Source organism: Impatiens glandulifera, chromosome 4 (genome assembly GCF_907164915.1).
Source record: "Impatiens glandulifera chromosome 4, dImpGla2.1, whole genome shotgun sequence".
NCBI lineage: Eukaryota > Viridiplantae > Streptophyta > Magnoliopsida > Ericales > Balsaminaceae > Impatiens > Impatiens glandulifera.
The window spans coordinates 55,526,928-55,540,100 of NC_061865.1; the positions used below are offsets into that span (position 1 = coordinate 55,526,928).

At 26.8% G+C, this 13,173-nt stretch overlaps 1 protein-coding gene across 1 annotated transcript; it reads right to left on the bottom strand.

The window, feature by feature from the left end:
- Positions 1-6,746: 6,746 nt before the first annotated feature.
- LOC124933890 (SNW/SKI-interacting protein A) lies at positions 6,747-10,005 on the bottom strand. The gene is made up of 2 exons (XM_047474332.1): positions 9,865-10,005; positions 6,747-8,741 (listed from the first exon to the last, which is right to left on the bottom strand). Exon 2 carries the CDS (start codon positions 8,731-8,733, stop codon positions 6,925-6,927), a length of 1,809 nt encoding a protein of 602 aa, XP_047330288.1. The 5' UTR covers positions 8,734-8,741; positions 9,865-10,005; the 3' UTR covers positions 6,747-6,924.
- Between the last annotated feature and the right edge of the window lie 3,168 nt (positions 10,006-13,173).

Below are 13,173 nucleotides of genomic sequence, written 5' to 3' on the forward strand. Positions count from 1 at the left end.
AAAGATATTTGGTTGATAAATTAATTTAAAAAATCTAGATTAATCATGAATTTATTTGACACCACTGAGAAATTTGATGAAATGATCCCTAAAAATGTTCTAATGTGCTTGTTGTTGCACTAGTGATCACTTTAAAATATTCGGACGAAATTACCCTTAGCGTAACGTGAAAGGCAAGATTGTCTCACGATGGAAAAACATTCTGGTCAGTCTATAATTGCATTACTTTAATGGTGCCGTCGCGAGACGATTTTGTCCTTCGCATTACGATTTTGCCTTTGGCGTTACGATCCTGTCTCTCTCCTCACTACTTTGTCTTCTTCCCCATTTTCTCTCTCTCCTCAATGTTTTGTCTTCTTTTCCTTTTTCACATATTTTTCCATTGCGAGACGATCCTGACATTCGCGTTACGCGATGTGAATAATTTCGTCAAAATATTTTGAAATGGTCACCAGCGCATTTAAAATGCTTTTTAGGGTCATTTCGTCAAATTTCTCCAACACCAAAGTATCTCAGCGGTAAAAGTTGACTTAAGAGATCAACGTATCACGAGTTTGATTTCATTTGAAAGTGGAAACGCAAACTTTTTTTTGATAAATTTAATACCCTATAACTTATTTGTATTTAAGGAGAAATATTTGTTAATAGTTTTGAAAAAAGTTATTTGCATTTCTTATTTATGTTTAATATATTCTTAATCATTTTAGTTTTTTAAATTTATTCATTAAAATCGTGTATCCTAGTTTGATTAAATTTATATGTAATTATTTAGTTGTTAAACCAAAATTTACTTAATTTATTCATAATCTTGATGTCTAAATATATGTATGAAAGGAATGAATGTTAAAAAGATGAAATTGAATGTATAATGTATAACTAATTCTTTTTATATGTAATTTTTATTTGAATTTGTAAAAAAAAAAAATATATATATATATATATATATGGTCTAATTTTGGGTGCTAAATGAAACTCCATGAGGGCCACTAAAGCTTGACAAAATGGAATTTAATGTTTGTTACACGTGTCCACCGTGGCAAACAAAGAGGGGACGGTTGGAATTCAATTATACAATATTCATAAATCAGAATAATTCAAAATATCTTTATAATGATTACAAATATTCTAGACTATAATTTATATTAAATCATGCAAAAAATTACAATATACTTCATAATTTATAAAATAATCTTATATTTTAAAAAGCACTTTTAATTTTAGTTTTGTTGAGTTTTCAATAAAATAATTATTTTATAAAAAAATATATAATATTAAAATACTAGTTTTTTTATTTTTATTTCAAATAGACATGATGACTTTTCAATGTTTGTATTTTTTTCTAGAAATTTCAATGTATGTCTTCTCGTGCCTCTATAATGAGTATTTTCAATGGTCCTAGTTTTAGTTACTTAACTAAATTTAATGATTTAATTAATAAGTTGGGGGACTTAATTGATGTAGGGTTATTGAGATTAAATTTAATTATTTTAAAATATATTAAGGGGTAGAAATTTTGAATATTCTTGATCAAATGTTAAAATATCTAAAATTTAAATAAAAAGTATTAATGTCATAATGTTCAATTATTTAAAATTTAATATATATTTCTTTTTATTTTTTCGAGTAAATAACCAATTCATATAATTATATTGACTACAATTTAATAAATATTGAAAGAGAAAATCACAATAAAAAATACTAACAATATCAAAATAAAGATTGTTTGGTGGTGAGTTATTTAAATAACTTAAGTTATTTAAAATATTATGATTGGAGTGATTGGGAGGAATTGATTTTTTTTAATAAAAAATAATAATTTAAAATAAGAAATATTTTAATGTTTTGATTAATAAATTTAGTAATTTTATATATAAAATAAAGTAAAATAATGTTTAATTATGATGAAATAATTTATTAAAAAAAAAAGTGTCGGTAGATAGAAAGTGTCTAAAAAACGTGCAATAATATATACTCATTTTGATGTTGTTCTTTAATTTATATTATTTCCCTTTTTTTAGTGCATGAATATTATTATGTACATGAATGACCACAATGATACACTCCTTTTGATTAAAATAATAAGAAAGATCATGTTAATAATACAGAGGCATCTTATAAAGATTTAGATTAATTTAATAAGTTTTTTTATAATTAATTAATTTTTTATTTTAAAAAATATGATTCTCACTCCAATTTAATATAAAACTATTGTCACATAAATAATTCTAATAAACTAAAACTTTCATTTTAAAAAAATCATTATAAATATTTAATAATATATATTCTCATAATCAAATTACTACATTTATAATTTAAAACAATAAAATATTATTTTTATTTTTAAACATGTTCTCAATCTTTTTAACCATGATAAGTTATCTATTTAAAGACATTATTTGGTTGGAGTTATTGAAATAATTTAGGGAGTGAAAAAACGATGATTATTTTGAATAATGTGAGATTTTTTTTTTCTAAAAGAAACTTAAATGGTATTGATATTTGATATATATAAATAAAATAAAAAATGATAATTTAAAATATAGGTTATTTTAGTATTTTAATTAATAAGTCAATTGATTTAAAGGATAAGATGGAGAGTATAGCGATGTTTGATTTTTTTGGGTTATTAGAATAATCCAAAATCGAACAAGGCCTAAGTGAAATTATCACTGTGTTCTTATGGTATTTAAAGTTCGGTTAAATCTAACTAAAGCGTTTTTTATTATATTATAAATTAATATTTTTTTAAATTATTTTATTCCAGAAATATTAATTTTTAATAATTTTAACTAAATAATATTATTTAAATAAAAGTTGAATCATTACAAGAGTTTAGTTATCTGAAATTTGTACTATACACTTCACACTTCAAATAATGTATTATTCATATTAATTTTTAAAAAAAAAATCATTTTATAATACACTTTAAGCACTGATATCATTCATAAAAATAGTTCTACACACTTTCTGATTTTTAATTTTGGAAAATTTGTGAAATCGGTTTAAGGTACCATTTTTTTCACCTAAACTAAGCAATGTTAGAGGTACAAATGTCTTAAAAAAATAAATGTTGTTCTTATAACGATATAATAATAAATTAATATCTTGATGCATTATGATAAAGCAGACAAAAAATAAATAATGTTATGGGTAGGGTGGAGCCTGCAAGTGGCGCATATATTAATATATTATTGTCCTATCCTATCCTCTGCACTCAAATCATTCATAATAAATTATTTATTTTTGTTTATGCTTTAATAATAAATATTTATTTGTTTTTGTTAGGCTATATTAATTTTAGCACGAGCATGACGTAAGCACTACTAGCCATTGAAATTATTTTAAATTTTTTTTTTCTGACAAAAAAAAGTTTGAATAACTTACCTGTCACACTTTATAAGTACCTTAACATTATATTATTTAAACAAAATGATGAGAAGTGATTTTGAAGTTGAATTTCTTATAGGTAAAATATTAATATATAATAATAAAAATATTTAGAAAAATTATAATATATTTTGATTAATAAATTAAGTAATGCCATTGATAAAAATATATAAAAAAATATAAAATTAAATTAAAATTATTTTAAAAAATTCCAACTAAGCACAAATTAGGATAAAATTTTACTCAAAAACAATACAAATTTACATTTATGGGTGGTTTAATGTTGGTTATGTGAGGTTTATACAATATTAAAAAAAGAAAAAATATATATATATATATATATATATATATATATATATATATATATATATCATGATGAAAAAAGTTAAAAAATTAAATTATTATAATGCTTCTTATTTATTTAATTGATAAATTTAATAATTAAAAATAATATAATATAATAATTAAATTTTGAATAAAATTCTAAAATATTATCAAAATCAAAACCATTTTTGAAGAAGGTATTACCACTTGAAGTGACACTTGGTCATAATAAATATATATTACAATGTAATCTAAAATATTAATTATTAATGTCACCATCTCATTAAGTCAAAATAATTTTGAATATAATGTGCAAATTTAAAGTTTGTATAATTTTTTTAATAAATATTTTGTTATTAAAAGTAATTAAATAAAAAAATTTAAGTGTTAAATAATATAACATATTTATAATAATTAAGATCATAATGATAAAGATTGAATAATCTTATAATTTATTAAGGATGAACTCCAAATATCTGTAATGATAAGTGATGAAGTAGAGTAAACTCGACAAACAATCAAACGGTGTCGGAAGAATCTCTAAAAAAATATTATAAGCGACATTGAATTTTGTCCTTAATCGATGATTGGTTAGCAATACCGAAAAAGGTTATGCCTGGTCAAAAAAGTGAGAACCCTGTATAAATAACAAGAAGATATTCTGTAATATGGTTTCTGATTGAAAGATCTTATTCAATGACTCTTTATTGGAGAAATAAAAAAACAACTCAAAAGCTGGTAACTTCATCTCCTCTGCTTCTAAAAAGAGGACGGACACAAATTCGAAAAAAAATATCACCAACACAATCGGAGGATATGAACAACAAAAGATCTACCGAAGATTATGAGAATTGTTTGAATCACAAAAATCCAAGATAAAAAATAAATTATGCTAAACAAAATCCCGCATGGAACAAAATACAATACCAATACAAATATGTGTAGTGGTGGGAAATATGTTACCCTCCAATGTTATTTCTAATATCTGAAGGCCAAGAAAGAATGTCTATTCAATTTCTTAGATAGAAAAAAAAGATAGAAGGAGTAATAAATTTTGTATTTAATCACTCTTTATAATTAAAATTCAAAACAAACTATATTCATAATTGTAAAAAAAAATGGTATTACTTTAAGGGTTGCCTTTTGTTTGGATCCCATCTTAACATTCTTATTGTGTTATGGTAATGAAGTAACTTGCATACATCAAAATATATTATTTGTAAAATTGTGTTAAACATCAATTTTAATAATACAAATATCAAACATGTTACATCATTAAGTTAAATGGATAACTCAAAGATACATTGAATTGATAAGTTCTTAAAATTATTGCAATCAATTCTTATATATATAGTATTTTCACCTAATCTTGAATTTTGAATAAAATAATAAAATTATAAAATAGAACAAGAGACCTACTTATAACTTAACCCATTAATCTCAATTAATCAATAAATCCTTTTCAGACCATAAAAACATATATCAAATAAATTTTAAGTTACAAAGATAAAACAACAAACAAATTACAACACAAAACTATCATAAAAACAGTAAGCAACAATCAAAAACAAATATTAGACAAATATTTTTAATGAGGTATATTTTATAATTTATGGTTTCTAATAAAGTCAATAAAAGTAAAAAAAATAAAGACGAAAGATGCCTTCCAAAAGACATACCTTATTTATATAAGATAGTGGATGGACTATAAATGGGAATGAAAGAAATTTGAAATTTGAAATTTGTTAGAGATATTTTTAATTAATTATATGCCACTTGATGTCATTATATATACATATATTTGGAGATAAATTAATATTTTAGGGTAGCAAATAATTATGGGCCATGTGTTGATCAATTAATTGACTAGTCAATTCAGAAAGGAAAAACACATTTTTTAAACAATATTGAATTCGGACTCTGGTCCCTGATTCTAAGAGCTTGTTTGATCTGGTTTATTTGAAGATAAAAATTGGGTTTTAAAAAATTAAAAATCAGAAAGATATAATTTGGAAAAAACTGATTTTTTATTTTTATTTTATATAATGTAAATACTTTTATCTTTAATAAATAATAAAATTATAAAACATTTAAATAACGAGTAATTTGATATTTTATTTAATGAATGACATGATTTAACTAATAAAAAAATTTAAAAAAATTGATGATTGAATTTTTGGATTAAATCACATAATAACCCATATGAACCCTAAACAAGTCACAAGACTTTATAGATCCTTAGTTAATTATTTATTTATTATTATTATAATAAGAGGATAGTATGATTATGATCCATCTTAATTTACCATGACTTCTAGTGTTTTAAGAAATATTATTGCACATCTAAATAGACTTTTTTTTTTCAGTCAAATTATTATTTTATTTATTTGAAAAAATGATAACATGTCATAATCAAATGCATCATTTTTTTAATTGCATGATCAATGATGTTTAAATTATTATTCTTAATTTAATGATAAACAGTCATCCATACAATAAAAGAAAGTAAATCTCATGTGTTTTGACTTTTGAGCAATATATGCAAAGTGACCATGATTTATTAGGATTTTCATCGATATGTAATTATTTCATATTGTATTATATTTATATCAAAATAAAATATTGATAATATGTTCATTGTTTTAAAATAATCCCAATAATACATTAAAATACACCTTGGTGGAATAGCCACAAAAAATAGTGAACATAAACAATATTTTTTTGACACAACTTAAAGAATCATTCAACAACCATATATACATAAATTAGACATAAAAAGATTGATATACTACCCTTTTCGCAAAGAAACCAATATATAAACATCAACTTAATTCCTACCTATAACGCTATAAGTCAAACTCGAATAAATTTACCAAAGGGTGTTGAATTATAATGGTAGTAGAGATATCGTCAAATCTAATGGGAACATTTTTGTTACTTCATTTAAATGAAAGTTTTTTCATAGCCAAAATTGACCTAGAAAGACCACATTAAGAAACTGCTTCCAAAGTTACTATCTAAAATAAAACCTTAAGGAGACACAACATAGTCTATATTTATATTAACCAAAACATATATCATATAAAGTCTGATTTTACCCATAATTGACAGAACATCAGGAATAGGAACAACAACCTCCAAACATATTACAGTACAACCGTAACATAAGAAAAGTTTGTTCGAAATTTAAAATAATAGAATCAAACCTGCAAATTAGCGCGATTTATCGAAAGCAATCCGAGTCCGACTAGACCCTTCATAATCACGACCACCACCACCTCCGCTGGCTCTCATTGTTCCTCCACTCCCAATCTTATCAATAGCCTTCTTTCCCTTCTTCACCTCAGTCAAAAACTGATCCAAACCAAACGGATCCTCCTCCTCCACTGCTTCCTTCTCGAACTCGACTGGCCTATCTCTCGGTCCATTCTTATCGGAAGTACCCACAAACGCCTTGTCCGGTTTAAACCTCTCAGTCTTCATTATCTTATCCAATTGTTCATCCGAACCTCCATAGGTTTCATTATCAACATCCTTCTTAGGCCTGTAAAGAGTCGACATAGTAGCCTGAGCAGTAAACAACCCTTTATCGTATATCTTATACTGATCGTCGGGCCCAAATCCAGAATCCATCCCTTTCTCTTGATTAAACAATCTCTGATCGTACATAACCTCACCGCCCTTTCCACCTCCGGTTGAAGCCATTCCGAGCGCCACTTTCTCGCTGATGTCACGGTCACGATCGCGAGTTATCTTACTCTTCTTCCCCATGGCAGCATCCTTCGCCTCCAACCTTCTTTCTCGTTCCCTCTCCCGTTTACGTTCGTCTCGAATCTTCTCTCGATTAACCCTCTCCTCCTTCACCTCCCTTGATTCCCTGGGGAGGTCTTTTTCGTAAATTCTGTCATCGTCTAACGGAATGTGAATTGACGATGGAGGAGGTGGAGGGGCGGCACCACCACCTGCACCGGTCCTCTCTGAACGAGCCTTTTGAGCTAGTGCGCGAAGCTCGCCTTCCTTTCTTTCTTTTTCCTTCATCAGCATCTCCTTCTGAACCTTCGATCTCATTGCGACAGCTTCCCTAGCTTTTTGTTCAGCAACGTATAAAGCTTCTGATAGCTTAGCAAAGTTATCGTTAATTTGAACGTCTTGAAGCCCACGGCCGTCTGCTGCTAGACGTTTATCGAGTGGGATTGTGTATCCTTTAGGGTTCTTCCAGTTTGATATACAAGGAGGGATTTTCCAATCTTGTTGGTCTTTTACAGTGACAGGTCGGGGAGGAGAATGCATGACAGGAACTGGTGGGGAACCGGAGGCTTTAGGAACTCTCTTGTGTTTGAATTTGGGGGGTTCAAGTGGGTCAACAGGCATCTCAACCATTCTAATGATTCTCTCTTTCGCGCCAGAGTTAAAAGCTGCGCTCTGTTGGGACGGTTTGTATTTGATGAATTTTGAATCGGATGACTGCGAGGGCACGTTTTTTGGTTGGGCTGCGCTTAATCTCGTGTTCACAATCTTTTCGAGTCGTTCTTTAGTTTCCATTGTTATTTCGTCAATTTCTTTCTGTTTCTCTGCGTCGTCCATGTCTATATCGTCTTCTTGTTCTTCTCCTTCGTCGTCTCTTAAAATCTTGGGCACGAGGTCCCTGTGTTGAGAATAGACTGTCTTGGATGCGTTTTCATTCAGCTTAACAATGGCATCAAATCTTATATTGCCATGTTCATCTACAGTTACTGGTAGTGTCTTCTGGCCGGGTCTAGCTTCACCTTTTTTACCCATACCTAGTGGATACTGAGCATAATGGATCTCAGGAAAAGCACCGCCATCTCCAAAATCCTCAGGCTTTTTAGGCCTAAATCCATCCCTCTTACCATAGAGAGGAACTGGATTGGTCTTCACAATTGTGGCTTGCTCTGCCTCGGCATCATTGTACCTCTGTTTGAACCATGGATCACTTGAATGATCATAATATGTCTTTCCAGTTGATTTTACAGCTGGGAGCAGTTCATTTAAAGCCGCCATCTCAAACCCTAGATAAAGAGCAAAGCAATCGGAAATTAGTAATCTTCCAACGAACAAACTATGGACATCTCAGAAGAGCTGAAATACAATAAATGACCGGTCGGGCAAATAAATCTATGTCAGAGCTTATCATCAATTCTCTATTCCTTTTGTTGAATTCTTTTTGGTAATCTTCAACTCAACAATCTCTTACATATCTTCAACTAAATTTTATGTCTAGAATTCATAGAAGATGTTGGTACAATATGAGTGAGGTGAAGTATTTTTCTTTGTTCCTTCAACTACTACATGTGTTAAAAGAAGATGACATAGACAAATCAAAACAGGGTAGAAGCTCTCTAATGTGGTGTTAGAATGCCTCATCTTCACTTCAAGTAAATTTGATAGATTGTGTAATTATCCCCAATATCGATAGTTTACTTGACGAATTCTCAAAATTTATAACTCTTCGCATTAGTCCTCTCCTCTTGTTCTAACAACTCATTTGCTTTTTGATTTCTTAAAATCTGCAATATGTATATGTCATTTATTAATGTTTTATGTAATTTTATTATTTGTTTCCTGATTTACAATTGTGCTCCTAATTGTTTTCCACATGAGAGAGCATACTATGAAACAGCATATCCTCTCCCAGTAAAAAAGATAGTTAAGATGAAACCCTATGATATTCATTATTAACATGTGAAATCATGCACTTTCTAACAGATAGTACACTAGGATTGAATGGGCGACCAAAATTAACGACCGTATATATGCGTTACCTATAGTCTTGAAACCTATAATCACAAAAATTCCAACCAAATGGTAAAACCTAATGAGTGAGACTCACTAGCAATCGGAAATTAGTAATCTTGCTAAGAAAGCATAAATATGGCGAATACAAAAACAAACGTAATCGATAATTAGCCAAAGACAGATTCTCAGATTCAGATCCAGATCCAGATTGAAAGCATGATAACACAAATCTAAGGTATATTTAAAAAAAATCCAAAAAAAAGATGCAATATTCAAGGATAATAGCTAGGTAGCAAAGAGAAGGAGAAGATCGTCGCGCACCTTGTACAAACCCTAACGAACGAATCAAGCACATAAGGAGAGAGAGAGAGAGAGAGAGAGTATGAGAAGACATACCTATACGACGGCCGATAAAGCTACCGGCGGCGGAGTTGGGGGAGGCAAGATTGAGAAAGAACCCTACCGGCGGCGGACAAAATCTCAGAGAAGAGAAAATCCGAATGAAGTTTTTATCGATCACTACCTCAAGCTATGAAGCAAGAATATAATTATATATATATATATATTATATTTTCTTCGTTATATAAATATATATTATCTTTTATTATTCATTTATTTATTTATCATATATATTTTTTAAAAAGATTCATGTAACTTTTATTACTCATATATAATTAACATTGAGATATTAAAACTGTTTTGGACCTTTAAAATTGATATATATAAATAAACTTATAAAATATTTGCGAATCGATAATAAAGATAAAGTTGAACATTTATTAGAAGGCAGAACAATAAAAATAAACATTCTATAATATCTAGAAATCAACCAATCTAAATATTTTAAAATAGATTGGACTAAGAGAAACTCAACTAGGAGGCACATCGAATTATAATAAAGTGTAAAGAAATCGATTCATTAATAACTTAGAATAAGCTTAACTTTCAACCAATGCAAAATCTACTTCTACTAGCCATAGATTTAATTTTTTTTGAATTGGAGTGAGTTGTCGAGAAATCTATTTCGTCGACAATCGAACTTAATCAAAAATAACTCAACGAATATAATAGATAAAAAAAATTACCTTTAATAAGTAAATAATCATTTAATATTTTAAGAGTAATTTTGAAGCACCATTGAGGTTTTGATGGTATGTAAGTTTGGTAGGGATTTGAGTTAAATAAATTTGTTTAAATAATATTGAAATTTATTAAGATAAGTTGAGTTATTTAGTTTAAAGATTTAAATTAAGGTATATATATGGTAAGGATGAAGAGTCGGTTGACATTATACATACTTTGAAATATATATATATATATATATATATATATATATATATATATATATATATATATATATATATATATATATATATATATATATATATATATATATATATATATATATAAAATATGATGTTTAATTTTAAAAGTGTCGGATTGTTTGTGATTAATTCATACTTTGAAATATATATATATATATATATATAAAATATGATGTTTAATTTTAAAAGTGTCGGATTGTTTGTGATTAATTTAAATATATATGAGAGTAAATAAATACTTATATAATGATTAAATTTTTAAGTCTTCGATTAACACGTCGTTAATTTGAATATTTATGTGAGACAAACTAATACTTAGTTGAATTTTTATTAATAGTATGGATATAAGTAATACCAAATTTTTTTTATATATTTAATAGTAAAGAAAATTATATATTAAAAATTAATGAATACATAATTAATTATTAGTATATAAAAATTCATTTATCTTTTTAACTATATTTATTTTATAATATATAATTATATAATATATATAACAACCTATTTAAATAAAATTATTATTATTATTTGTCACCTTTATTTATATATATATATATATATAATTCTATTTGTATCAATTATTTTATAATATATATAATTATATATTATATATATAACCACCTATTTAAATAAAACATATTATTAATTGTCATCTCTTTATTTATAATATACATAATAAATAAAATTAATAATTCATTCATATATATATATATATATAATAAACTTTAATGAAAAAATAATAAATTTTAAAAACAAAAATTTAATTTAAATATATTAAAATAATAGATATTTTTTAAATATTTTAAAATTATAAATATATATATATATAAATAAAAGTATTATTTAATTGTTAATCATATATAAATTCACAAAATTTATAAATATAAATCAATAATTTTAAATGGTCTAGTGATTGAAGTGTTAGTGGTACATAACATACATCATGTTAGGCACAAATTAGTGGTTGGGTATCAAAATGAGGAGATTGTTGGATGTAAAATGATATTGATGGTTAAAATATGCGATGAAATTGGTGGGTCAGTAAATGACATTCACGAGATTAGAGGTCAATTGTGATGCATTGTTAAAATATGCGATGAAATTAGTGGTTGGGTAATTGACAATCATACGGAATGAGATGGTTTGGAGTTTGTTGATTTGACCGAAAAAAAGTGTAAGGACACGATATTATTTCCTTTTATGAAATGGGATTCTTCCTCTCAAGACTCCCTCACAGTTTCAATTGAAAAAGATTGTTCAATCATATAAGGTAAAAATGGCTATGATTTCTATTTTATCGCATTTGTCGATTTTATAATGTTAAATCGCGAGTTAACTACGATTTTTTTTTCTAAACAAGTTTATTTTATTAGTAACTCGTTTTGGCTTAGAATAATGTTAAATTGTTATTAGTTATTGATGCCATGGTTATTAGAATAACTATAATTTGTTTGAAACAAATAGAAGAGCTAACATGCATACATCTATATTGAAAGTTTTCGTAGCTAGTAATTACGATTTTAATCTTAATTAGGTCATAAATAAAATAAACACATATTAAAAAGTTCTCAAACTTATATTTTTTTATATGGATGGTACAATTAAGTGGTAAACCTAATGTAATAAGACAAGTTCAATTATTTTCTTTTATTTCGTAGTTGGGAGCCCAATCAAATAACACAACAATAACTAATCGGGCTCTTCTCAATCTCATATAATGAGATATCTCCATTTTCAATTGGTTAAAAAAAAAATTAAAAATGAAGATTTCTAATCAAAAGAACTCGATTGTCTATTGGTTAGAAACACATTGGTTGAATTTTTCAATGATCATCAATCTCATCTGAGATATCTCCATCTTCGGTTGTTTAAAAGAAATTGAAGATGAAGATATCTCAGATGAGCCTGATTATCTATTGTCTATTCAAGTCGTTCATCAAGTGTTTAATTCTGATTCCAAAAACAAATAATTGAGGATTGAGAGGTGTACTAGTAACATTTGATCTTCAAATATTCAACAAAACTCTTTTATTTTTAATATGAAGTATCTATATACTATTCAACAAAACTCTTTTATTTTAATTTTGAAATATCTACAGTTCAACAAATAATTGAGGACGGTGAGGTAACAAATTTTTCAATATTTCACAAATCTCAATCTAAAAAAAAGAGGAATATTATTAACATGTGTGAGTTTCGGTCAAATTATGAGTGTTTTTCGAGAAAAAAAAGAGTATATTAACGTCGGTTTTACCCTGGATCGAGTCGACACTAATAAAGAGGACTTACTAGTATATCTATCGCTCTCAAATTGACAACCGGAAGAATCCCACCACTTTTTGTTGAATAATTGGAGATTTCATTCATGTGTACTAACACA

Coding starts and splice junctions, on each gene's coding strand:
- LOC124933890 (XM_047474332.1), bottom strand. CDS start 8,733: ATGGCGGCTTTAAATGAACTGCTCCCAGCTGTAAAATCAACTGGAAAG.